Source organism: Trypanosoma theileri (assembly GCF_002087225.1).
Source record: "Trypanosoma theileri isolate Edinburgh chromosome Unknown TM35_Tth_11_V1, whole genome shotgun sequence".
In the NCBI taxonomy this organism is placed as follows: domain Eukaryota; phylum Euglenozoa; class Kinetoplastea; order Trypanosomatida; family Trypanosomatidae; genus Trypanosoma; species Trypanosoma theileri.
Window position 1 is genome coordinate 266306 of NW_021639853.1, and position 24661 is coordinate 290966.

The following is a 24661-nucleotide window of genomic DNA, read 5'->3' on the forward strand; positions in this document are numbered from 1 at the left end:
ACAGAGACAGTGATAGTAACACTGCACATTGAAGTCCTGGAACAATTAGCCCACCGATGCTCAACCCACAGAGGGAGACGCAAAAGAAAAAAGGAAAAAGCATGCAACACAGACATAGACACCACAACAGAACAGAAACCCAAACACACAAATAGGAAGAAAACACACCAGATAACCCAGAAAAGATAAAAAAAGAGTGAAACCATCCCCCTTTACAACAATAACGCAATTTCATCCAGTCCCCTGAGCGTAGCCAAGAAAAAAAAAAAAACAAATCGCCCTACAAAAAAAAAAAACAAAAAACACAAGCCCTGAATAAAGGTGCCCTCACTGAAAGGGAAAACAAAGGACTAGCATCACAGCCTTTTCTACACTGCTACATGAGGGCACTGGCTCTTACATAGCTCCAGCCAATAAAAAAAACACATATCAAATAGCATTACTTCTTGCCGTATTCAAACATCACATAAATCTAACGCACGCACAGATACATACAGGCAAAAGAAAAAAACAGACAATAAACAAATTATATGCAGGGTTGGTTGTCACCTGTACAGAAGGATACGGAAAACCAAAATACAAACATATGCATATATATACGTGTACTGTATAAGTAAATACTGTTTCACCATCACTTGGATACATTTGGTGCTGAGCAAATGACATCACTGTATCACTATCTAATGGCGTTAAGTGGGACCATTGATACTGTCCACGGTGATAGCATTAGCGTGATAACCATGAGGGCAAGAACTGACAGATCCGTTTGGCCCTCATTTCTAGTACCTACATCATACTCATTCATGCACAGCGCAAGCCCAAAGTGATCAGTTGAACACTTTGTCCTTTCCCCAGTCCAGAATGCGTCAGGGTAATTCAAGACCTTGTTGGTGAGACAACTGTTCCCAATGAAACCACATCCAGCCTTGCTATCCCAACTTATCAGTTCCTCTATTCCTCAGTTGGTAGAATACTTTTTTTTACCGTGTTTTTTTTCTGGTTTCACCCAATGTTGCGACTGTCAGTCCGTATCTTTTTTTTTTTGTTCTTCGTGTCTTTATGGGTATTACTCCAATGGCACGGCTATAAGCCGTACACCGTGGAGTACCTAGTTACCCACTTACGAGTGGCTCCAAAGAGGAAAATCCCTTCGTTTTATAGGATCCTCAACCTCTTGTAATATTATTTTTGTTGTAGCCCGTTCCTATATGAGAGAACCAGTCTGCGAGAAATCTGATCGAGTAAACTCTACCAGATCTCTCTACTCTCACTTTTCTTACCCAGAACCCATCCTCAAGTCTTCTTTTGTTATTATTATTTTTTATTTTATTTTTTTTTTTTTGTGATAGATTGGCCTCAATGAACTCCTATTTATTTTGTTGCTTCTTTGGTCGGCGACAGGCGTCTTGAGCTTACTCTTCTATCAAGGTTTCCATATTCGAGCTCGTCGCTGATTTTAGAGAGGTGGGGAGGCCTTACAGAGGATGAGGTGGGCTGCGTAGGGATTCTTGGGTGTGAAAACTGTGGCACAGTGTAGTTCCGCTCCAATGAAATAAGGAACTGTGCTAACCGCTTAGAAAAACATAGTTTCATCAGGGGTATATCATCAACCATCGCAAATTGAACTCGCAGTGGCAGAAGAGTGGGGCAACTCAAAAAATGCAGAGCTGTTTCGTCGCATTCGTCGCGTTGGCTGGTGTGCGCGCGAGTAGGTTGGTACTCGTGTCGTATCATACGGTGTAGAGTTAGACCTGATTTACCCATACATTGACGGCCGCATGTGGGAGAGACTAATGCCGAAAGGTCTCTCGTTTTTCTTTGGTTTGTATCATGCAGTGGGGTGGAATTTTTTTTTTTTGTTGGCGTACACTGTCCATCATGGAATTTTCTGTAGTGTATTACGAGGGAGGAGGGAAAAGGCCCTGCCGAGAATTGAACTCGGGACCCCTGGTTTACAAGACCAGTGCACTGCCACTGTGCTACAGAGCCTTGATCAACCGAATAAAATGATGGATTATCAAGATAAACAACCCATCGTCAAACCAAAGTGATCCTTGTTGCAGTTATCCGGATCTTCACACTCGCCTGAAGTGTCTTTCTTCTTGGTGCAGTACTTCGTCTTCTTCTTCAAATCCTCCATTGACGTCTTGATGCGGATCAACTGCCTCTTTGATGTGGCGACGGTGTACGCCTGCACACCACTCCGTCCCTTGCGGGGCAACTCCCGCACAACACCAGTCGATGGCGCGTCGCCGCCGTCCTTCTGCGCAATACACACACTGGCGCAGCACAGAAACAACAGCAGTAGGAGGAGCAATACAAACATGTATTTTAGTGTGATATCATCTGGAATGGATTTAATGAAAGAAAGTCTGTCGCCTTGTGTTAAAGTAGCGAAATATTTTATTACAAGTACGCAAAAGAAGAAAGAGAACAATATTATAAATAACTTTAACGTAAAAAAAAGAGTAACACAACTTTATCCCAAAAGCATTACTAATAGAAATTGAGTTTATCCAAATGGTAACAAGTGGTTCCTCCCATCCAAATCTTTTGCATTCCGTCCGTAATAGTAACTACCCATCGTCTTGCATGTCTTGTTGATTCCACAAAGAAAACGATACACAATTTGAATCCATAAGAATGTAGTAACACCCCAAAAAACAATTTCAGGTATTACAACATTGATACATTCACAAACACACACACAAGGAAAGAGAGAGAGAGAGAGAAAGAGAAAAAGGGTGGTATGATTGAGGGGACATCTCTTACAAAGGCAGTTTATTTGCAGTCTCGCCACTCCTGTTCCTCATATCTTTCTGTCTAATATATTAATGTTGAAATCAATGTCTTTCTGTCTAATATATTATGTTGAAATCAATGTTTTTTTTTTTAATATTATTAACTATTGTTGACAGTAGGCAGTATTGCAATGGGAAAAAACACGTATACTTTTTCCAATGGTAACTCTACAACATACAAATAAACTCATTGACCATACGAGCCAGTAACCAAGGCTGTTGTACCACATATTGTTTTTGGTTTGCGAACTGTAATTCAAATGTTTCGTCACGTGAATTGTTTTTTGGGGTAATTTGCCACGCAATTATACGAGTTAACATTTCCTCAATTATCATATATTTCCGCCAATTTACCACAACAATATTTTCTGATGCCACTTTATTAACAAACTGTGGATAAAGTTCATTTTTACGTACAGTTAAAAAGGATGGCATTTCTTCCTGGAGTCGATTTAACTGTTTAAGGTAAGGTTGAATAGGAGGAACTGGTGGGTGGATATCGGCATCAAAGAGACCACCCAAATAATTCTCAAGAAATTTCACCGTTTCATCTTCATTTATCTCACTATTATTCTTCTCACTATCGTATCGGAGAATGGAACCCAAGTATGAAATGTTCTGAAGTTTGGCAACAGGAAAGAGTGGTGAGAGACGAGGGTGTTCCATTAAACGCTGAATAAACGGATGTTGTAATCCATTATATATACCAATAGCTCCATGTAAATTATTCAAACGTAGTAAAGCAACTACAAGATCTACCATACAACTATAAACATTTATAAACTTCTCCCCTGGTGACGTTGTAACTCTTAAATGACGTAATTCATGACTATCAACAACAGCAGAATGTAAGAGAACTGACACTACCCATGCAGAGAGATCTGAGGAAGTTGATAAAAATATCCCTAGCGAAGAATGACGAAAATAAGTAGAACATAAATAAACCCCAGAAGAACGATATGTCATATGCAGTAAAGATTCTCCTTGTAGAGAAGCAAAAAGTTCACGATGAAGACTTGTAAGAGTTGTAGCATAATCATCTACTGATACTGACATAAAGAGTTGTAAAACTTCTTTTGCACTTGTAATAAAAGTATCATCAAGAGATTCACCTTGTATAGTAAAATCTTTTGTATTCGTTAATGAAAGAATTGATAGAGGTTCATCTAAAGAAGTTTTTATAGATGAATTGGTTTGATGTGTATTTCTTTTTGTACAGGTTATTGGAAATGATTCCAATGTTGGTGGGATCTGGCAGAAGGACTGACAAGAACATTTTATGGAACTACACTCTTGTTCTCTCTGTAATGATTTATTATCTTTCTCTGTTAAATAACACCGTAAAAACTCTGCCATTTCTGTTAACTGAGAAGGACAATCAGACCATGGTTGAGAAGTATAGCAAGCGTCTTCTAGGAAGAGACTAAGACATTGACGCATCTCTTCATCAAAGTGTTGAGGATATTTATGCAACCAAAGTGTTAAAACAGATAACACGCGCAATTGTATTTTACGATATACACATAACCATAGTGAAGCACTAGGTGAGAAGCGACTTAATGGATTATGATTATGATAATTATGATTATTATTATTTTCTTCTTTATTCTCAGTAACATTATTTGTTACTTGTGAAGTAGAAATAATTCTAGAAAGAGAGGTACCTGGGGCGTGTATAGAGATACCATGTCCCTCAAAATGCTCAAATGTAAGTTTTATAGAGAATGGGAGAAGAAAACGTTCCATCAACTTTGCAAGTACAGTATGAGAAAGAGCAAAATAACGATGTTGACGTAAAAATGTAAATGTAAACTTTTCTTGTGCTAATACTTTTTCCTCAGAGAGGGAAGAAAGTGGTAATACACTTACATGTGTTAATTCTTCTATGAGTTGATTTAATGTACCAAAGAGAAGCATTCCAGGTCCTTTTCCTTTTTTTCCTTTCACATATAAAGCATCTGCATCATCCTGCGGTGACCACATATTTACATGATTGGAGTATAATATGTGTTGTTGAGAGAGTTCATCTGGGCGTGGTAAATGCATGGAGTGAAATTGCCGTGTTAATTTCTTTTTGGCATTAGAGAGTAAACGACGTATGACTGCTCTTGTAGTGGTATGAGGAGATAAAATCCACTCCAACTCACATGGTGGGATACTGTGAGAAGTTGTCGGTCGCGGTACCGCACATCTATTCATAAGTAATAACAGTAATCTTTCGTTAGTCTCATCGGCTTCTGATTTATTATTATGTATGGTCTTTGCCTCAGCGTACATCTTGGTAGCCACTTCATTCATTCCAATAGATCGTAAATATATTCCCACCATGTCTCTAAGAAGATCATTTGTTAAGAACGTCCTACGCTCCTCACTTCCCACGTATTCTTCTCTGACATCCATTAAGAGGAAAGCCTACTATTTATTTATTTATTTTTACATTAATGTTAGATAGAGAAATAGAGAGAGTGAGATTGAGTAGAGAATAAATACACAATATGTATACACAGAAAGTTGTATGTAAATAAATGGAAAAAAAAAAGAATAGAGGGAAAGAATACACTCTATACCATAACGTAATACGATACATCAAATAGTAACAATAAAAACAAAGAGAAATAACATAATACCACTGAATAGCATGTCATTGAAGAAAAGTTGTATCATTCGTTTTTTTTTTTCATTTTTTTTATTTTGGGTGTCTATAATTAGAAATGAATTTCCAATCACTTTTCACATATATATATATCAGACGATAATTTCTTCTGAGGGGTGTTTTAACACCTCATTCGATGGATTTCATTTTTGGGATTTCATGTGGTTTAATCTCAGACTTGCATCCCGTGAGAGGTCGTCGCTTTAAGAAACGCAATACAGTAGGAAGAACTTTATTCTCATCATGGGCATTCGTCATTCTCCGAGCTATAGTAAATATATCATCTTGTGTAAAACACTCAAATTCACACTCATCCAGTGTATCTAAATTCAACAAAGAGAAGTGTGTATTAGATGTTATTAAAGAATCTTTTTCTCCTATGGGTAATTCACCAAGTAATAAAGCATGAAAGGAACGTTTTCCAATAGATGGAACAATTTGTCCTTCCACAAAATTTTTTAATGCTAATGCCAATGCTGTTATCTCCTCAGAAGATTCTTTACACTCCAGAATAATATCATCCAGGTTTAATTTCTCAGCGATATAAATATTACATGCCACTTCCGCAGCCACACATAATCCACCAACTGTAATAGAATGAATACATAGTGAGACACGTGGTACATGATCATTAAGAAAAAGACAAGGAGTTCGGTAAAGTGCACAAGATAAGAAAACATCATTTGCAATAAGATTTAACGCATCACCTCCATATGTACAAGGTAATCCAACATACGATAAATCCCCAAGATTAGATTTCGATATACGTTCCGTCTCATGTTGATGATAAGGTGAAGAAACAAATGTTGGTGCAATCTTTGAGAGTGGAAAATGCACCGGTACTGTTTGAACCATAAATCGTATGAGTTCTAACGCATCCACGGCTTGTACTAATTCTTTCTTTCCCTTTTCAGAGAGTGAACGTGGACAAGGGACAAAGGCTACAAATGGAGTTAATGCTAATAGCGTATCAATATGAAACCATTCTCGTATCATTTCTTCCCCAAGACCAAACCCTACACGTCGTTCCATCCATTTATGAAAAGCCCCACCCGCTTCTGTAATCGCTTGACCAGCCTTTACACGCCTCGTCAGAGATTCCGTTTCTCGCTTCTGTTTAGCCTCCGTGAGAAAAAAATCTCCTAGTTCTTCATTCCACGCACTCCGTTGATTCCGCATTTGCTCTACACTTTCAAAAATGTGTTCCAACACATTTTCTCTTGAGTGCAGACCACCGCCATGATTATTTTCGTCTTTATTCATTGATATTGCCTCTTATCCCGCACTCACTTGATGAGTGGAGTAAAATCAGAAGGAAAAAAAATAAAATAAAAATAAAAATCTATAAAAAAAAAATTAGTTTTTATTGGTTATCAAACACCAGTTTTGCCACGGTTTTACCTTTTTTTTTCAATTGATTTATTTATTTTTCTATCTTCAATTTGTCAAGAAAGAGAGAGAGAGAGAGAGAACGAGAAAAAAAAGAAACGAAATAAGAGTAACAATAAAAAAAAACTATGTGAAGTAACGCAACTCACTCAAAGAATTCAAGACGGAAAGAAGAAGAACAACAACAACAAAAACAAAAAAAAGAAAAGAATGATATGAGGAATCAACGCTTCCCTAAACGATAATCAATCCTAGAAACACTATTATTAACGTTCCTTTCGTTATGTTTACTTTTGTTGAGTTGAGTGAGGTGCAGGGAATCATATTTAATAGTGTTTTATTTCGAAGAAACGAAAAAAAGATAAAAGCATATATATATATATATATATATATATATATACTCTTTTTTTCTTTTAGATTCCACGTGTACATCTCATCTTCTTCAGTTCAGGGAGAGCTTTTCCTTGAGACTTTTCTTGTTAACCTTTCCTGTAGGATTCCGTGGAATCTCTGGGAGAATAATAAACCTCTCTGGGCACTTATAATGTGCAAGAAGAGCAGAAGCCACTTCCTTTAGTTCATTATTTAATTCTGTTGACTCAAACCGGTCAAAATCAGATGGGATATTCCACTTCTGCAGTACAGTAGGTTGTGGTGCAATGATAGCCACTATCATTTCTCCCAAAGTGTTGTCTGTACACCCCACAACGGCAATCTCAAAGAAGAGATCTTTACGTGATAACAGAACAGCTTCTATTTCTAACGCAGATATTTTATATCCACGTGATTTAATAATATCCACACTTGAGCGACCCAGAATTGTAAATACAGCATCCTCATCACTGTTAAGAGGTTTTCGTACTCCAACAGTATCTCCTGTATTAAAGTAGCGATGACCTTCTTGGCTCACAACAACCTCTTTCTTTGTTGCCACCGGATTATTCCAATACCGATCAAATAATGATTCAGAAGCAATAGCGAGATGACCAATTTCATCATACTCTTCTTTTGTTTTATTATCAATAGTAGTTTCTGTCTTTTCATCTTTTGTTGAGTCTGATTCCACGACTGTGGTTTGTACAAATGCTCGTACAGTTGGAAGCGGTATTCCTACAGTTCCTGGAATACGTTTAGAGATAGGTCGAAGAGGTTGACTAAATGCCATTCCAATTTCAGTCATACCATATCGTTCTAATAATGTATGACCACTTATTTCACGAAATTCATTAAGAATAGGAACTGGAAGTGGTGCACTACCAGAAACCATTAGTCGTATTTTGCTTGATACAATTTTTTTAAATCCTTCTTGTTCAATAGGAGACATTTCTTTTCGAATGGCAGCAATCATTTTTGTATAGATAGTAGGTACACCCATAACAAGTGAAATATCTCCTCGTTCTAAACGACGGGCTATACGAGTTAAATCATCTGCTTTTGTTAAGATACAACGAGCATTTGATGCTAATGAGCATAAAAGAATATTCACAAGGCCATGAATATGATACATTGGTAACATGTGAAGAATCGTATCATTTTCTGACCATTCCCAAGCAGACTGTAATACATTTACCATATTACTAACACTAGCATGTGTATGTACTGCACCTTTTGGATTTGCAGTGGTTCCTGAGGTATAAATCATTACACAATCATCATGTTTGCTTGGACGCGAGGTATAATCTTCCACCCATCGACGATGAACAGGATTAAGTGAATCCAAATGATCCGTATCATAATATAAACCGGATCCATCACCAGCATCTGTAACAACACAATGGGCTTTAAAGTGTTCACGTATCATTTCTTGCCTTAAAGCCTCACGAAGTTCTTCAGATGCGCCTTTTTCTTTAGCCAATCGATCTAATATATCATGAGCATCATTCATATGTTGTCTTTCTTCCTCTGATAGGAGATGCTCTGGGTGTAGCATTTCTGTTTCGGATCCAGCCCTTTCACGTCGTTGTTGAATTTGACCAAGAATTGTTTTAACATCAAACATAGTTTCCACATTATAAGTATTAGGTGATGCGGCTCGTAATTCTCTTAGGCTAGTTAAATTTCCAACCATAAGCATATCGTATTCTGTAGGAAATTTTGCTTTTAATAATATCATATCACCCATTACGGTTCTGCTTTTGCTATGCTCAAGAATATAAGATAATTCTGTTGTGTATTTCTGTGCCACTGACAAAGGAACAGCCATTTGATTAAGAGACCATGCTGCTAGAAGTGAGACAACAAATGAATAACCAGTTTCACCTAGTATAGCCACATTATATCTTCCATCATCTTTTCTGAATTCAAAACTTGATATCCCATCATCACCATCATTATCAGAAAAGACACTATGTACATCATCTGGTCGAGGTGTCTGTAACCAGCTAAGTGATGGCATTTCATGTGCATGCATTACAGTTTCTCTTCTCTGTGTAAAAACGTTTGCCATTGAAAGTACATCCTTTTGAAGTCTTCCATATGTGTAACTCTCGACTTTTTTCCCTGGAAGCTCTACCACAATTGCCTCTTTCTGAACAGGTGCCGAAAATACATTTTGAAGAATAGTGTTATACCCAAAGAGTGTTGCAAAAGGGACCTTGTCAAGTGGTCGTCTACTGAAACGAAACATTATTTTATCTTTTTTTATTTTATCTTTTTTATCTCTGACTGTTGTAGTGAATCTACCTTCCTTTTTATTTTTATTTTTGTTACAATGCATGAGTAAAGAAAATAAAAGTAAAAAGTAAAAATAATAATAATATATGTGTATCAGTAAGAGATAGAGATAGAGAGAGACTGAGATTAAAATCATCAGGGGTATTTTATAAATGAAAAATATGATAGAAAAGAAAAGACTAACACCCGAAACAAAGAAAGAAACAAACAAATACAGAGTGAGGACATCAAGGCATGAGTCTCACCGTATTGCTTCCTTTTTCTTCTTCTTTGTTTAATTGGTAGAAATAAAAACACACTGTAATCATCAAAACTACTAAAGAGAAATCGCTCGCAAAGATAAAAAAAAAGAACTACATCAAGAAAGAAAAAAAAAAAGATGAATGACAACATAACTCTACCCTATTTCCACCGAGTATCTTGTCATTTTCACATGGTTTTAAACCAATATCCGCTCCTCAGAGAGTTTATATATATATATCTTCTCTCTTCCCTCATCCAACTATTTTCCTTCTGAACCCTCTTTGTAATTGTTTTTTTTCTTTTTTCCACCCACTTCACACGGGTATATTTCTGAACACTCCACCCCCCTTTTTTTCTTTTCTTCGCTCAAGTCTTCTTTTTTTTTTTTTTGTAAGCGGTGAAACTACTCTACTTCTTCACCATTTCCGTGAGTTTCGGCACCGCCACGAAGAGATCCTCCACTAAACCGTAATCCGCCACCTGAAAAAACGGCGCATCGGCGTCGTTGTTAATCACAGCAATAACCTTTGAGTCTTTCATCCCCGCCACGTGTTGAATGGCTCCCGATACGCCACAGCCGAGATAAAAGTTCGGCGCCACTGTTTTACCGGTTTGTCCAATTTGCATTTCATTCGGGCAATAGCCGGCGTCCACCACCGCACGTGTTGCCCCCACGGCTGCCTTTAACGGTTGTGCAAGTTCATACAATAATTTGAAGTTCTCCGCATTCTTCAATCCACGTCCGCCGACAATCACGTTAGCGGCGGTCTGCAGATCCGGCTTGTCGCTAGTCTCCACCACGTCTTGAATCCACTTGGAGGTTCCCACGGCGGGCGGCACCGACGCGACGTCTTTCACCGCCGCACTGCCGCCATCCACCGCCGCCCGCTCAAAACTGGTGCCGCGAATAGTGGCGTACTTCACATTATCGGAAGAAGTGACGGTGCAGACAACATTGCCGGCGTACATGTGCCGCACAAACGTAGATGCGTCTTTTACATCCGTCACATCTGTTATTGGCATCGCATCCGCCTTTGCGGCCGCACGCGGGAGTACATTCCTTCCAAATGCGGAGCTGGGAGCAAAGACATGTGAGTAACCATCCTTCGCCACGGCCGCAATGAGGGGTGCGTACTCCTCCGGCAAACCATTATCGTAGTGATCGCCCTTCGCCACGAGTACCTCCGCTACACCTTTTACTTTGGCAAGATCAGCAGCAGTCTTTTCTCCATTTTTACCGGCCACAAGAGCACTGACGGGCCCAACTTTCAATCCCGCAGTGACGGCTGACAACGTGGCAGCGGTAACTTTGCCGTTGTACACCTCCGCAACGACAAGCACTTTGCCCAAAGACTGAAAAGTACGGCGCAGCATGTTTCTTTCTTTCTCTCTTTTTATTTATATGTACTTAGAGAACTAGACTATTGTAGAGAAAGAATTAAGAAAAAAAAAAAAAGCAAAAGAAGAAAAACGAGGAATAATGATACTTGTCATGGCACTACATGTACAATCCTTTTCTTTCTAACTCTCTCTCTCCCTCTCTCTCTCTCTCTCTCTCTACCTGTTTGTCTGTGTCTATACAGAGCGCAAAACCCAAGAGCGTTTCGGATGTTCTCATCATTTAAAGATAGAATATCCACCAAATCATCAAGTAAATTGTCAAAAAAACAGATCTCAGAAGTAATATATGAGTCAGACGCATTTATTTGAATAATAGCAAGCACAGTGAATCTGCTCATATTTTGTTTTCATTGTTTATTTTATTTTTATTTTTTTTTTCTTTTTTTTTTTTCTTTGCTGTCTCTATGCGAGACTCTGTTCTTAACTAGCAGAAATGCTCTGCAGTAATGGTGGTTAACAAGTGACATCATCATTTGGTGTAGTTTTGTATAAACAGAAGAAGTAAAAATAAAATAAAATAATAAAAAAAGAGAGAGCAAACAAAAGTAAAACACATTTCCGTTTGCTCATTAGTGCATAACATTTCAGAAAATCATTGAATAGCCTTATAACAAATGGGTACAATAAATAAATAAATAAAAAGAAGAAATAAATGAATGATATATATATATATATTGCCATCTGTTATCATTGCCACTATTATTATTATTATTATTATTATTATTATTATTATTATTTCGAAACAAAATCCTTTTTTTTTTCTTTTCTTTTTTCTTTTCCCTTTCTTTCTTTCTGTCTACTCTGTAAAGTAGCGAGGAGTACAGAAACAGCAAAGACGGGCAATATATACTATACTAGTCAAACCCAACAGAATGATATCTGTGAACATCACTATAACGGCAGGACCATATCGGAACCCCATACGGTCCAGCGGAATGTCACTACAAAGGTAAGTAAGCTGAATACTCACAGCAGTGAGTGCATCTACAATTCCCAACACTAAAGAGAAAAAGGCAAAAACTATACCTAAATACTTAGACCACACTATACGGCCAAATACCATAAAACCAATGATTATAAACGCCGTAAGAGCAAAGAACAAATGTACAAAGATCATGGCAACAAATAAGGATATAGCTGAAGCAAATATAGGACATATGGAGTCAATAGAATTCCATTTACAGTTTGATTGTATACATCTTTTTATACCCCAAGCAGTAATTGAAATTTCAATATTGTTTTCCTTAAGGTGAGTTATGGGAGTTGCTAATGCGACAATGGAAAATATAATGGAGCAAAAGGTGGCAAAACACATGGCGACATTCTCAAGACGGAACTTATCTATCCGCAGACTCTTAGCTGAAACAAAGACATACTGTTGATAAATAGAGTTTTGAATTCCACCATCATCTTCCTGTGAATTATTCCTATTTACATCTATATTCTGGTCTCCTTCAGTTGTATTTATGTTCTGCGCCATTTCTAGTCAAAATATCCAATACTATGAGAAACTACAATGATTAGAAGAAACACTAAAAAAAAAACAAAAAATGACAAAAAGAACGAGAAAAATAAAAAACGCAGTTAATAATCTTCAATTGGTTCAAATGACAGGAAAGACACCACCAAAAGAAAAGAAAAGAAAAAAAAAACACCATTATGTATGGTTCCTAGATATACATTTGTAAGAAACAGTAATAATAGGGATATATATATATATATATATATATATATATATATATCGTAGTTACATAAAGCTCTCTAGAGCAATGAGGAAAAAAGAAAAGAAACGACCTTTTCATATTGCAATTCAACCGCCAACAATATGTGTATATACATACATACATACACGTACCTTATTACATTTGATACTGGGAAGAGCTGCGTCTTACAAATTGAAGGGCACAGTAATAATAGTAATAGTAGTAGTAATAGCAACGACCAATATGAGGAAAGAAAGAAAAAAAAAAAAAACAGAAGGAAAATGAAAAAAAAGAGAGAACGAGACGCAAGTGAGAACAAATTGGTAATAATATCAGGTAAGCACAGAAAGTTTCCTGACCTCTTCCTCTACCAAAGAAAAAAAAAAAAAGGAAATTGAGAAGGTACAAAAAGGAAGATAAAGGAAACAAAAATGAATACTTTATCATGGAACCCTATAAAGTAATTAGGTAAAGAGACTAGACTTTGTTTTCTACTCCCTTTCCTCATCACCATTTTTTCCCCTCTCTCTCTCTTTCTCTTTCTCACTTTCTCATTCTTTATATCTTTTCTCCATTGACTCTTTCTTTAGGTGATTGTTTATCGTATTGTTTTTTTTTTATTCTTATTCTTTCCGTTTGGTTGTAGTTATTTCTTCCCAGATCACTCTATAATTAAGTGGGAACTTCACACTTTCTTTCCCTTTCGCTTATTTCACAGAGTCATCGTTCTTGATATTGAATACTTTTTTCCATTCACCTCCCTCCTTTTCTTCTTTCTGTCTACTCATGGTATTTCTTATATTACCTGCGGGATTTTTTTTTTTTCCTTCTTGAGAGGGTTGATAACTCTCATCATCTATAATATAGTTCCATTTCTTTGAACTTTTGTTTTCCTTTTTTATTTCAGGCCATACCAATTTTTTCTTTGATGCGTTGTCTATATCCGCTGAGTTTCCACTTTTCTTTTATTCTTGGTACATGAGAAAAAGTAAAATAAGAGAAAAAAAAAAAACGCACACAACAAGAAAAAAAATAGTAAAACCAAACACACACAGACATATATATATATATATACATATATATATATATATATATATATATATATATCCTCCTTCTTCCATTCGCATCTCACCCCTCTCTTCCTCATCATCTCGTTTAGCACAAAAGATGATAACGATCATGATAGTGATGATGATAATGATGATAACTGTGTGTATATATGTGTGTAGTTAGAGTGCATTTATTTTGAGTTCGCCGACGGACCAAATCATAATGGCCCCCTCATCGCCAACGGAAACAATTTTCTTTCCATCAGGCGAGACCCGCACTTTGCGGATATTGCAACTGTGGGCGAGTCCCACCGCCACGCAGACGCCCTCATCATATCCCCACACCTTCACAATGCGATCATCACCGCCAGTGACGAAGAAGCGGCCGTCGGCGGCGATGGATAAACTATTCACTTCCCCTGTTTTGCTGCCAGGGATCTCGCGAATGGCCCCACAGTCCACCACATCCCACCAAGTGATGTTTTTATTTGTTCCTGTGGTGAGAAGTTGACTTCCGTCTATAAAGTACTCCACCGCACGGAATCTTGTCTGAGAGTAAATAACATCTCGACGAACATGTCGAATTAAATCCCACACAATACAACTGCCATCATCACTGGCACTAACACACTCTGTGTTATCTTCTGAAATACAAATGGCATTTACAGTTGCTTTGTGTTCTTTCATAGAAGCTTCCAATACGCAATTATTACCTTGTACCAACCATACTCGTACAAGACCATCTGCGCCACCAGAAATAATACGCTGTGATGAATGATCAGCACAAACTGCTGTCACTCCTGCAGGACTTCCATTCACAGTTTTTATCCCTTCTTTTTTATGGGCATCATTAACAGCAAAGACTAGTTTACCTGATTGAGGACCAAAGGCACGAAGTTTACCATCATCCCATCCAGATACTATCATAGAACCATCCTTTGTGAATTGAATGCAGTTACATAAGAGACCATTAATTTGAATACGTAATAGTTCATTGGTATTTGAAGCATTCCAAACTCTAATATCAGAACCACAACATGTCGCAAATAGAGCACTGAAACCTTCAGGGAAAACCACATCATTTACAGTATTACTGTGACAAGTAAGACGTAATTCTGCATGGAAATTACCACTTTCAACAAGATATACATTACTTTCCATCGTACCAATAATATATCCTTGTGGAACCAATGCAATACCAGTAACAGCACCTTGTACAGAAACTTGTTTCAATACGGTTAAATTAATCTTGGAAAGAAGAGTTAATTCACCAGTACCACTTCCCACCAAAACATCACCAGATTCATTAAAATTCATAGAAACAATACCTCCTGAAAGTTTATTTTGTGGTCCACTCATTTTACATGTATTAGCATTCCTTTCTAAAAGAATACATAAAACATCACCTGATGTAGTTCCACAATAGGCATAACGGTCTGTAGATTCCACAGCAATAGTAGTAATGGAACGACGAATATTACCCAAACTAACATCTTCTGCATTCATTTTTCGGTCCACTGGATCAACTGTCCAAACACGAAGTGATCCGACACCAGCTGTAATAAGTTTTTCATTACTGTTATTAAAGAATGCAACCGCTTTAGACTCTGTGTGATGTGCTGGGGCTCCACAAAGTGGTCGTCCTGTAGAGACATCCCATACCACAACTGCTTTATCATCAACACCACCAATAGAGACCAAGTACTGTTCATTACTTGAAAACGCCAAAGCTTGAACCTTCACTTTATGTAAAATCATACGATGAATCATACGACGTTTTGCAAAATCAAAAATGCAGACATCTGCCTGAAATCCGGGATGTGTCATTTGACCTGAAGCCACATATCGCCCACTGTTGCTCACGGTGAAGCAGCTGATCATATCATTGTGTCCATACAGAAAGTCAGAGGCCGTGCGATCATTTAATTTCTGAATCACAAGACACGCTCCCAGTGCGTACACCAAATGTTCACCATCGGGGTGTGCAATGACACTGTTGGGCACACGGCCACCAAATCCCACAACGGCATCAAGTGAGAGCCGCGCTGTGCCTTCATACTCTTTAGCCGCCATTAGAGAATGGTAATGTTTGACCGTATGTATGTAATACCTTTATATATGTATATATATAGGAGTGTACGTGTGTGACTGCGTGTGTGGGTTTGTACGGGAGGTTTTTTTCTTTTCTTTTTTTTTCCTTTACGTGTATTTCGTATTCGCACACAATGGTTGTTTTGTTTTTTCTAATTTCCTTTAGAGTATGAGAGATATTAATAATAATAATAATCGGGTAGCGCGCCGAAAGAGTCCACAAAAAATAAAGAAGGAAACGAAAAAAAAAAAAAAATAATAATAATATTCACGCATGTATGAAAAATTAACAAAACCATTAATTCCTATATTCAGATCAGGAAAAAAAAAAAACAACAACAACATCATCAAAAAAAAAAAAAAAACATACCATCATAAATATCCCCGATATTTCAAATTGCCGTGAGTGGCTTTAATCAAACCGCAAAGAAGAATCCATCTCCCATGTATATGCACTAACGTTGGAGTAGACCTCTCTGCCTTAGTTCTACCACTACGGCATGTACCATCTCTTGTGGTTCCAATTCCACCGATACTTTCATCCCCAATTCCTCCTCAGTCTGCAGCGGCTCTAAAATGGCGTACTGCGATGTTAACAAAGTAGGCGGCATGTATGCATGTTGGCGTCCCTGCAATCGCTGCGCCACAACTGCAATATCACCCACCAGTTCCACAAAGAAAACAGTCACGTTGTGTTTAGTGTTATTCGACTCACTACCACGAAGCACATCTCTATACTTTCTGCGCAGTGCCGAGCATGCAATCACCACACCACCACCACCTTCTTCCTTTTCATCCTTCCCTGTACTATTATTATTAGTATTATTATCATTATTATTATCAGCAGCTCCAGTAGTAGTAATAGTAGTAGTAGATGTTGGTTTAATATTCTCAATCACCTCATGCCGCAGCCGTTGTAGCCATGGGAGACGGTCATTGTCATCGAGTGGGATGCCGGATGCCATCTTGTGCACATTGCTTGATGGGTGGTAATCATCCGCGTCTACGAAGCGCCAGCCAATTGACTGTGCGAGTTGAGAGCCAATTGTGGTCTTTCCTGTACCGGATGATCCACAAACAACTACAGCAACAGCCGTTAGTGCTGTCATTTGTTAATATATTGTCTATGTATATATATATGTATAACACTCTTTTCAGATGAATCCTGGTGGTGAGAAATAATAGGAGGGAAAATAAAATAAATAAGCAAGGTGAAGGAATGAATAGTCTAAACCCTAGTTCTCCTAAGAACATCCAAAGAGAGTAATAATAATAGTAATAATAGTAATAATAAGTAGAAAAAGCGAAAAAAAAAGACAACAACACACCTCATCACTTCCCCATCTCCTTCAGCATCTTAATTACCAGAACAGTATATAAGAGCTGGGATAGTGTTGTTTTCAAAATAAACTCCTCACAAATCATTATCCATACGTACTGAAGAAAAAGAAAAAAAAAGGGGGATTACTGAAGAAAGCCTCTTAAAACCCATCTTCCCTCCCCACCGTACACGAATTCGTAGAGGAATGGGAATTATTGGGCTGTTCAAAACATACCCTTTGAGAGAATATTCATTAATAGATAAAGTGAGAGAAAGGATATTCAATAGCAATGACATCAACAAACATAAGGCCATATCATTCCCTACTCAAAAGCCCATAAAAGAGAAAAAAACATAATAATAATAAAAAAAAGGAGAGGGGGGAGGTGGATTGGTTTTCATTACTTCTATACTCATAGTTCCGCACACCAATAAATATACTGTTTAATAATAATAATAATAATAATAATAATAATAATAATAATAATAATTAGAGAATGTGCACAACTCGCTTCCTCTAAGAAAAAAAAAAAAAAAAACTACGACTGAACACAATGAGTACGATCTCTATCCCCCATCTACTCACACACAGAGAGAGAAAAGAAAGAAAAACAACAGACGGTGTGAAGGTACTCCTAAAGGGATAGGGGAAGGGAGGAGAAAAAGAGAAAAAAACAACAACAACCCAACAAGAAAGAAAAGCAGTAGATTTATTCACTCTCTGCAGCAAAACACATTTCACACAATTAAAAACATAGAGACAGCAAAGGCATACGACGGAAGAAACAGAATTAGATCAGCCCTCATTTCATATTTCTTCACAGTTTTTCGAATGACGAAAAACAAACAATAATAATAAAACAAACACAAATAACAACAGTGAAATAGAGTAACGAAGCAAATAATATCCAGAAAACATGAGTTAACCGTGACCCACCTTACCCATCATCAGACTGACGAAAAAAAAAAAAAATGCAAAAACGGGAAAACGAAAAGCAAAAAAAAAAAACGGCAAAAAAAGACGCTCAGTGAAATCTTTTTTTTCTTTTTACTTCCTTTGCCGTACTTATTACCACGCAAGTGATATATATATATATATATATATATATATATATATATATATATCTTTAGAATCTCCCACTATACTATCACACCCCTCTCCCCTCTCTCCTCCCACCCACTTTAGGTTCAACTTTACACAGTATCCATTCACCAGATCAAGAGTACAATGCCGCGTTTGTATTGTCATCGAGGAGATAAAAGAGACCAAGAAGCTCCAATTTATTCACGTAACTTACCGGTACGTAGAGTACAGGCTCCACAGAAAAGATTTGCTTTACCATTTCAACTGCAGCTTTCCGTGTAGCGCCCCGCTCCAACAGATCACTGCTGTACTTATTGTTATTGTTATTACTGTTGTTATTATTCTTAGTGGCAGCAGGGGAATTCCGAGCAGAGACACGGTCGGCGGATTTCGTTAAACACAGCACATCCAATCCTTTAGCAACGAGTGCATTATCTAGGAATACATTCCAGGAACTGATATCTTTATTCTCCATTTCACGAATAATCGCATAATCTCGACGAATACCCTCTTCAGTACCTTCCATTACACACGCACAAGGTGAGGTTAAGAGATCTGTTGTTTTTCTAAGAAGGTATCGATAACTTAACCTATTTTGTCCATCAAAGATGGCATTCCTTGAAATATATTTAAATGTAGGTAATTTTCTCAAATAATTTAAACCAGTTGTACAGAAATATGATTCTTCTTTCGTACGTAAAAAAATCACATGACATGTAGTATTGGATGAGAGTGAACGATAAAGAAGTGGTACAGGTGGCCATGGGAGCATACTGCGAGTATCATTCATTTTATTTACTTCATTACTTTTCATATTACTACCTGAACTACTACCATTTCTACTTATACCATTTCCACTACCACATAAAAGGTGATCTTCAGGTATACATGCTGCACAATAAGCCAAATATACCATAAGCATTATTTGATCATAACCCACAAAAGGTGTTGAACGGGGAGTATCGCCAAGTACTCTTGCATTAAGTTCAATAAGAACAGGTTTATCCTTATTCTTACTTCCAGGTCTGTAATCCACACGAACTTCACAATGTGAACTCCCTTGCCGCATACCCAAAGCATCAATACATTGAAGAACATATGATACAACACGTCGTTCTTCACTCTCTTCATGTAATTCAGCCAGATTATGTACAAATTCAAGTCGATCATACAATAATGCTGTAGTATTACATTCCAAAGAGGAAGAAATAGGAGTTTTTGTTTGATGAGATGATTTAGAATCTCCATATAAATCTGTAATGTTTCGTGGCATAGTTAATTCAGCAGGAAACTTCCAACTTTTCCATACATCCGAAACAGCATGTCGTCCATTATAACTGACAACATTAACCACATACTCTTGTCCCTCTATATACTCTTGAAGTACCATATGAGAGGCTTGTGTCCATTGTACGGTACTCGCATCGTTACATAAGAGAAAAGCTGTATCAATATCATTATCATTACGACAAAGTGAAACATATTCAGAACCACCACCACTTACAGGTTTAACAATAACAGGAAAAGGAATACCTTCTTTACTTCTCCATTGTTTTAATTCATCTGAAGAATATCCAGAAGTTCCTCGAATATATGCCAAACCATGATCTCGCAAAGTAAGTTGCATACTGTATTTATCTTGACGACGTTTTACAGAAGTTTCCACATCATTTCCATAAAGAATACGTGTTCGATGTTTGCATGGATTTGTTACTGTTGCTGTTCCTCTTGTTTCTGCATCTACACTTCTTCCATCCCCAACTCTCTGTATACTTGACATTCTTCCCTGTGGAGTAAGAAAGGTAGTAGGGGGTGGCATCCCACCAAAGTGTCTGGCATGCAGATAATCCACTAACGGAACAAGACCATCCACAGTTGTGAAAAATCCAAGAATATCTTTATATTCATCTTTAATAACTCGTTGATAATATTCTTCATAATCATTTGGAGTCATACGTTTACTATCATATATATAAAAATATATTTCAACGGCTGGACCACTATTTATACACTCTGCTACTTCCTTCCACTTTAGGGTTGGGTAGAACTCACTAGTTTCTAAAAGATAATCCGCCTGAAAGTAAGGCAAACGTGTGTTACCAATGGGCCGTATAGCGTTTAGTGCCGCCTTCATATACCGCTGTTGTCGTGTGGAGATCTCAAACGCTATCAAACACGGCGATCGTCCTCCGTCTACATTTTTACGGCCGGCACGAACATCCAACAAACGAGAGAGTTGAGCATGAGTTTCCTTTGCGGCGGGATACCCAATTCTCCCCGAGAAACCATTCACTTCCTTATCCATCAATTAAGAGCGTACCGACAAAAAAAAAGGAGCTCCAGATATAAATATATATATCTATATATATATTTATTTATTTTTCTTTGTTGTCGTTTGTTTTACTTTGAATAGAAGAAGTCACGCAAAAAAAAAAAAAAAAACTAAACTTTAAAAACAGTAATAACACAATAAACGGAAAACAACAACAACAATATATCAGCGCTATAAATTCTTCAATGATATCATTAAACAAATAAAAAAAAAACAAAGAAAAAAAAGAACAATATCAAGAACATAATAAACTCCTACTGCTTCCCTGTGTATTCTACTACCTGACAAGTAGTAATCAAGTGTCTACAGCAATGAAAGGAGTAATAAATTATGGGTGAACTGCATACCAAATCTCAAAGTGTACAAGAAAGTTAAAAAAAAAAATAATATATATTATTAGTACAAGTAACAAGACCATAGCACTCCTCACTCTTTCTTTCATCTTCTCACTAACCTACTCCTCATTATATCCCCTCAATATAAATATATATATGAGTGCGTGGTTGTGTAATGCAAATGAAATGAGGGTTTATTCATTATCTATTTTACGCCGTAAAGATTCAATCCTCCGTCTTTCTTCTCGTCGAGCTTCCAATTCCATTAATGAACTACGTGAAAGATTTGAGGTTGGAACAGAAAAGTAATTACTTCTACCAGCTTTACCAGCAGAGTGCCATGTATGTGTAAAACCTTCACTTGAGGGGGAGGATATTTGATGAAAACTCAACCGTGATGTTCTCAAGGACTTGTATGCTGGCGTATATGTTGTTGTTGTTGTTGAACACTTCACAGGAGGTGGTGTTCGTGAAAAGCGGCTCTGTTCCAGTAGTATTTCGGTATAAAGATAACGATCTCTCAAATTATGAGAGGAAAGTAGTTTCATACAATGATCATGCTGCCTACTTGTAGCCATGGTGTAATCCTTCTTTTTTTTTTCCCCACCCACCACAAGGTCTCCAAATACAGACATATGGGACAGCAATATATATATATTTAAGGAAGAAAGGAAAGAAAAACCAAAGAAGAAAAAACATATTAGAAAAAAAAAAAAACAAATATATAAATGATTCGTACAAACACATAACGACCGTATAGGTCGTTATCAGTCTTTTTTTTTTTTTTTTTCACGCCCTCTCCCTCTTTTTTTTTTCTTTGCTAATAATGCAAACAATACAATTCCTCCCATATTATATCCCCACAATTGGGTTCTTGAACCTCTTTAAATACGTACAGGTTATAGGGCAACCAAATACCCTCAACTCTCATCTAATCTTCCTGGTAACTATACAAAGCATGTGTGATTCATCATCATCTAACCCATCGCAAGGGTACACGTTCTTCCACCGTCGCACCACACAACTCCTGGAAGAACAACAATAGTGATTATATAAAGAAAAAAAAATTCAAAACAAATAAAAAATGTCCTCGTCGTACAAATTTCTCTTTCTCTTTCTCTCTCTCTCTCTTTCTTTCTCTCGCTAGACAGTAAAAACAGCATGTACTTCCTTCTTCTGAGGTGTCATTTTATGTGCTTTGACAATGTGACTTTCTAAATGATCATCACTATCGTCGATAGGTTCATCTTCAAAGTAGTAGGAGTCCCCAACAGTCACATCATCCTCATCCTCATCATCCAGAGAGTTGGAACTTATCACAGCAGTAGCCGAAGAAGAAGAAGAAGAAACACGATTTGTGTCTGAAGTTGTACGTCCATTTTTCACTATAGAAGTTGTGGGTTGTAGTGGAAACACAGATGCGAAGGAGTCGGTATCATCAAACTGTGCCCGTTCATCCGCATTCATATTCATCCACAATTTCTTTGTACGCAGAAAGAAGGCATGATTTCCAGACGCTTTCCCAGACACCACAAGACCGTGACGAAAACATTGTTTAATGTAAAATCTTCGAAATGCGGATGTTCCCCGTGGAGGTTCTGCGATTGGTGAATAGAAACAAAAATTTAATGCGGCTCTTTGTAAATCTGAGAGTGCAGACCACCGTTCATAAGCTTCCTCACGCTGCATACCATAATCACGAGTGGCGTAGCGAATGTATAAATGTGCCCCACTCACTGGATGTAACATCATCGTACGTTCAAAACAATAATATTTGAGTTTCACCTCCTGTGAAAGTGTGAACCAACTCGGTATATCACTCTTTGATTGGCGTAAAGTCGCATCTACAGATCCACCACGACGAATAACATACTTATAGTATTCTTCATTATAATATGTAATCGCAGGAAAGGTGAGGGCACGTATCTCTTTTAGCGCGGTTACACCACACATCACTTTAGCACTAAAGAGACGCTCACGTTCATACTCACGGTGTAGTGCCTCTCTATTTTCTTCTGCTTTCTGAACTATCACTTCACGTTCCGCTGGTGTGAGTTGCTCAAAGGCACGTAAAGCATGCGGGAGTTGATACCTTTCGAGTTCACCCAATATATCACGTACCTCTTTCTGTGAACTACGTTCAATGAGTTCATCATCTCGAATAGGACCTTGTCGTAGTGACCATGTGCGCATTGGTAAACAGATATCAAAGTTGTTACGGTTTGCCATCAAAAAAGCATTAAAATCTCTCCAATGATCTCTTTTATTAGGTGGTCGTACACAAAAGGAACGCAAATGACCTTCTACCCTTTTGTGAAAATATAAACTGATCATTATCTCACCCGTTTTTTTATCTGTATAACGTGCCCACTCTTCTTCTGTTGGGGGTGTTTCACCTGTACTCTTAATTAATTCTATGAGATGCTCTCGATTCTCAGGCTTTAGAATTTCATTTTCCACCCAATGAAGAATACGACGTGATGTCACTCCTGGTGCTTTTCGCATACCGTGAAATCGTGTTCCGCCATTTCTTTCCCGTACATCTTTATAGAAAACATACCGTTTCACATTCTCTGGAAAGTAGCGAATATATTTCACAACAGCATGATTTACCGTCTCACGATAACTTACACGACGATGCCAATTAACATCATCACGTCTACGAATTTCCCTGCGGTTGCGTAATCCTTTTTCTTTTTCCACCATTCGCTCATTGTTGAGGAAATTGTATTTCTTGCGGTTTGTCTTATCCATACCGCGGGACATGCCGGGCGTCGGGTACGAAGCCACAGAGCGCTGGGCACAACAAGAAAGCAATCCGAGAGATGTGAAGAGACGTCGCATCATTTCCCTGGAAAATTATATGAGTAATCAACTAATATATGTATATATGTATATCCTATTAAATAATATTCTAGCGATTTCTCTTCTCTTTCGGTATTTGCCAAGCGCCTTTTTTTTTTTCCTTTGTTGTTGCAATTCACTTGTGTTATTTAATAGGGCGTTGAAAAAAACGCAAGGACACAAGTCACAACCAACCACCACCCAGTCTTAAAAAAAAAAAAAAAAAACACCAGGAGAAGGACGAGAGCAAATATTACCTCCTCCTTCTTTTGCTATTTTCTTTTTTTCTTCTTCCTGAGAGACATTTAACCAGAATAAAAAGAACAAAAAGAAAAAAGGGAAAAAAAGAAATACCCATTAGAATGGATCCGCATGAACAGTAGAAGGTATTTGGCAATATATTTACAAATGCACACATTCTTATTGGGATTGCAAAAAAAAAAAAAAGAATTTCCGTATATATAAAAAAAAAAAAAAAAAAAAGAATAGCAGCACATTTGAACAACAAATGACATCAATAGCCCAACACAAGAAGACTCCGGCAAAACAAGAATAATATTTTGCCGTACACCCGTATAACCATTCAACTATATTGTCTCCACGTACTCTTCCAGATTCCTCCTTCGCCTAACCTCAACAACCGGTTCTTGAGTCTCATCAGCACTGGAATCCTCAACATCTTTCTTTGGACGACCAAGTCGTTTTTTAACCTCAACAACCGGTTCTTGAGTCTCATCAGCGC

The 24661-nt window shown here is 37.5% G+C and overlaps 12 protein-coding genes across 12 annotated transcripts; all 12 read right to left on the reverse strand.

Annotated features, from left to right (window-relative positions):
• Positions 1–1371: 1371 nt before the first annotated feature.
• Positions 1372–1764, reverse strand: TM35_000112110 (Tbingi protein; the record flags this gene model as incomplete). The annotated part of the gene is made up of 1 exon (XM_029024920.1): positions 1372–1764. One exon carries the CDS (start codon positions 1762–1764, stop codon positions 1372–1374), a length of 393 nt encoding a protein of 130 aa, XP_028883743.1.
• A 253-nt stretch (positions 1765–2017) lies between these two features.
• TM35_000112120 (uncharacterized protein) lies at positions 2018–2326 on the reverse strand (the record flags this gene model as incomplete). The annotated part of the gene is made up of 1 exon (XM_029024921.1): positions 2018–2326. The coding sequence occupies one exon, from the start codon at positions 2324–2326 to the stop codon at positions 2018–2020; it is 309 nt and encodes a 102-aa protein (XP_028883744.1).
• Positions 2327–2969: 643 nt separating this feature from the next.
• On the reverse strand, positions 2970–5201 carry TM35_000112130 (uncharacterized protein; the record flags this gene model as incomplete). Its single annotated transcript, XM_029024922.1, has 1 exon — positions 2970–5201. The coding sequence occupies one exon, from the start codon at positions 5199–5201 to the stop codon at positions 2970–2972; it is 2232 nt and encodes a 743-aa protein (XP_028883745.1).
• A 382-nt stretch (positions 5202–5583) lies between these two features.
• On the reverse strand, positions 5584–6717 carry TM35_000112140 (uncharacterized protein; the record flags this gene model as incomplete). The annotated part of the gene is made up of 1 exon (XM_029024923.1): positions 5584–6717. The coding sequence occupies one exon, from the start codon at positions 6715–6717 to the stop codon at positions 5584–5586; it is 1134 nt and encodes a 377-aa protein (XP_028883746.1).
• Positions 6718–7285: 568 nt separating this feature from the next.
• Positions 7286–9469, reverse strand: TM35_000112150 (putative long-chain-fatty-acid-CoA ligase; the record flags this gene model as incomplete). The annotated part of the gene is made up of 1 exon (XM_029024924.1): positions 7286–9469. The coding sequence occupies one exon, from the start codon at positions 9467–9469 to the stop codon at positions 7286–7288; it is 2184 nt and encodes a 727-aa protein (XP_028883747.1).
• Positions 9470–10167: 698 nt separating this feature from the next.
• TM35_000112160 (putative electron-transfer-flavoprotein, alpha polypeptide) lies at positions 10168–11133 on the reverse strand (the record flags this gene model as incomplete). The annotated part of the gene is made up of 1 exon (XM_029024925.1): positions 10168–11133. One exon carries the CDS (start codon positions 11131–11133, stop codon positions 10168–10170), a length of 966 nt encoding a protein of 321 aa, XP_028883748.1.
• An 823-nt stretch (positions 11134–11956) lies between these two features.
• On the reverse strand, positions 11957–12640 carry TM35_000112170 (uncharacterized protein; the record flags this gene model as incomplete). The annotated part of the gene is made up of 1 exon (XM_029024926.1): positions 11957–12640. The coding sequence occupies one exon, from the start codon at positions 12638–12640 to the stop codon at positions 11957–11959; it is 684 nt and encodes a 227-aa protein (XP_028883749.1).
• Positions 12641–14092: 1452 nt separating this feature from the next.
• Positions 14093–15985, reverse strand: TM35_000112180 (flagellar associated protein; the record flags this gene model as incomplete). Its single annotated transcript, XM_029024927.1, has 1 exon — positions 14093–15985. One exon carries the CDS (start codon positions 15983–15985, stop codon positions 14093–14095), a length of 1893 nt encoding a protein of 630 aa, XP_028883750.1.
• A 473-nt stretch (positions 15986–16458) lies between these two features.
• Positions 16459–17112, reverse strand: TM35_000112190 (carbohydrate kinase, thermoresistant glucokinase; the record flags this gene model as incomplete). The annotated part of the gene is made up of 1 exon (XM_029024928.1): positions 16459–17112. One exon carries the CDS (start codon positions 17110–17112, stop codon positions 16459–16461), a length of 654 nt encoding a protein of 217 aa, XP_028883751.1.
• A 1429-nt stretch (positions 17113–18541) lies between these two features.
• TM35_000112200 (Phosphoribosylamine--glycine ligase) lies at positions 18542–20713 on the reverse strand (the record flags this gene model as incomplete). Its single annotated transcript, XM_029024929.1, has 1 exon — positions 18542–20713. One exon carries the CDS (start codon positions 20711–20713, stop codon positions 18542–18544), a length of 2172 nt encoding a protein of 723 aa, XP_028883752.1.
• A 556-nt stretch (positions 20714–21269) lies between these two features.
• Positions 21270–21710, reverse strand: TM35_000112210 (uncharacterized protein; the record flags this gene model as incomplete). Its single annotated transcript, XM_029024930.1, has 1 exon — positions 21270–21710. One exon carries the CDS (start codon positions 21708–21710, stop codon positions 21270–21272), a length of 441 nt encoding a protein of 146 aa, XP_028883753.1.
• A 508-nt stretch (positions 21711–22218) lies between these two features.
• TM35_000112220 (uncharacterized protein) lies at positions 22219–23922 on the reverse strand (the record flags this gene model as incomplete). Its single annotated transcript, XM_029024931.1, has 1 exon — positions 22219–23922. The coding sequence occupies one exon, from the start codon at positions 23920–23922 to the stop codon at positions 22219–22221; it is 1704 nt and encodes a 567-aa protein (XP_028883754.1).
• Positions 23923–24661: the final 739 nt, after the last annotated feature.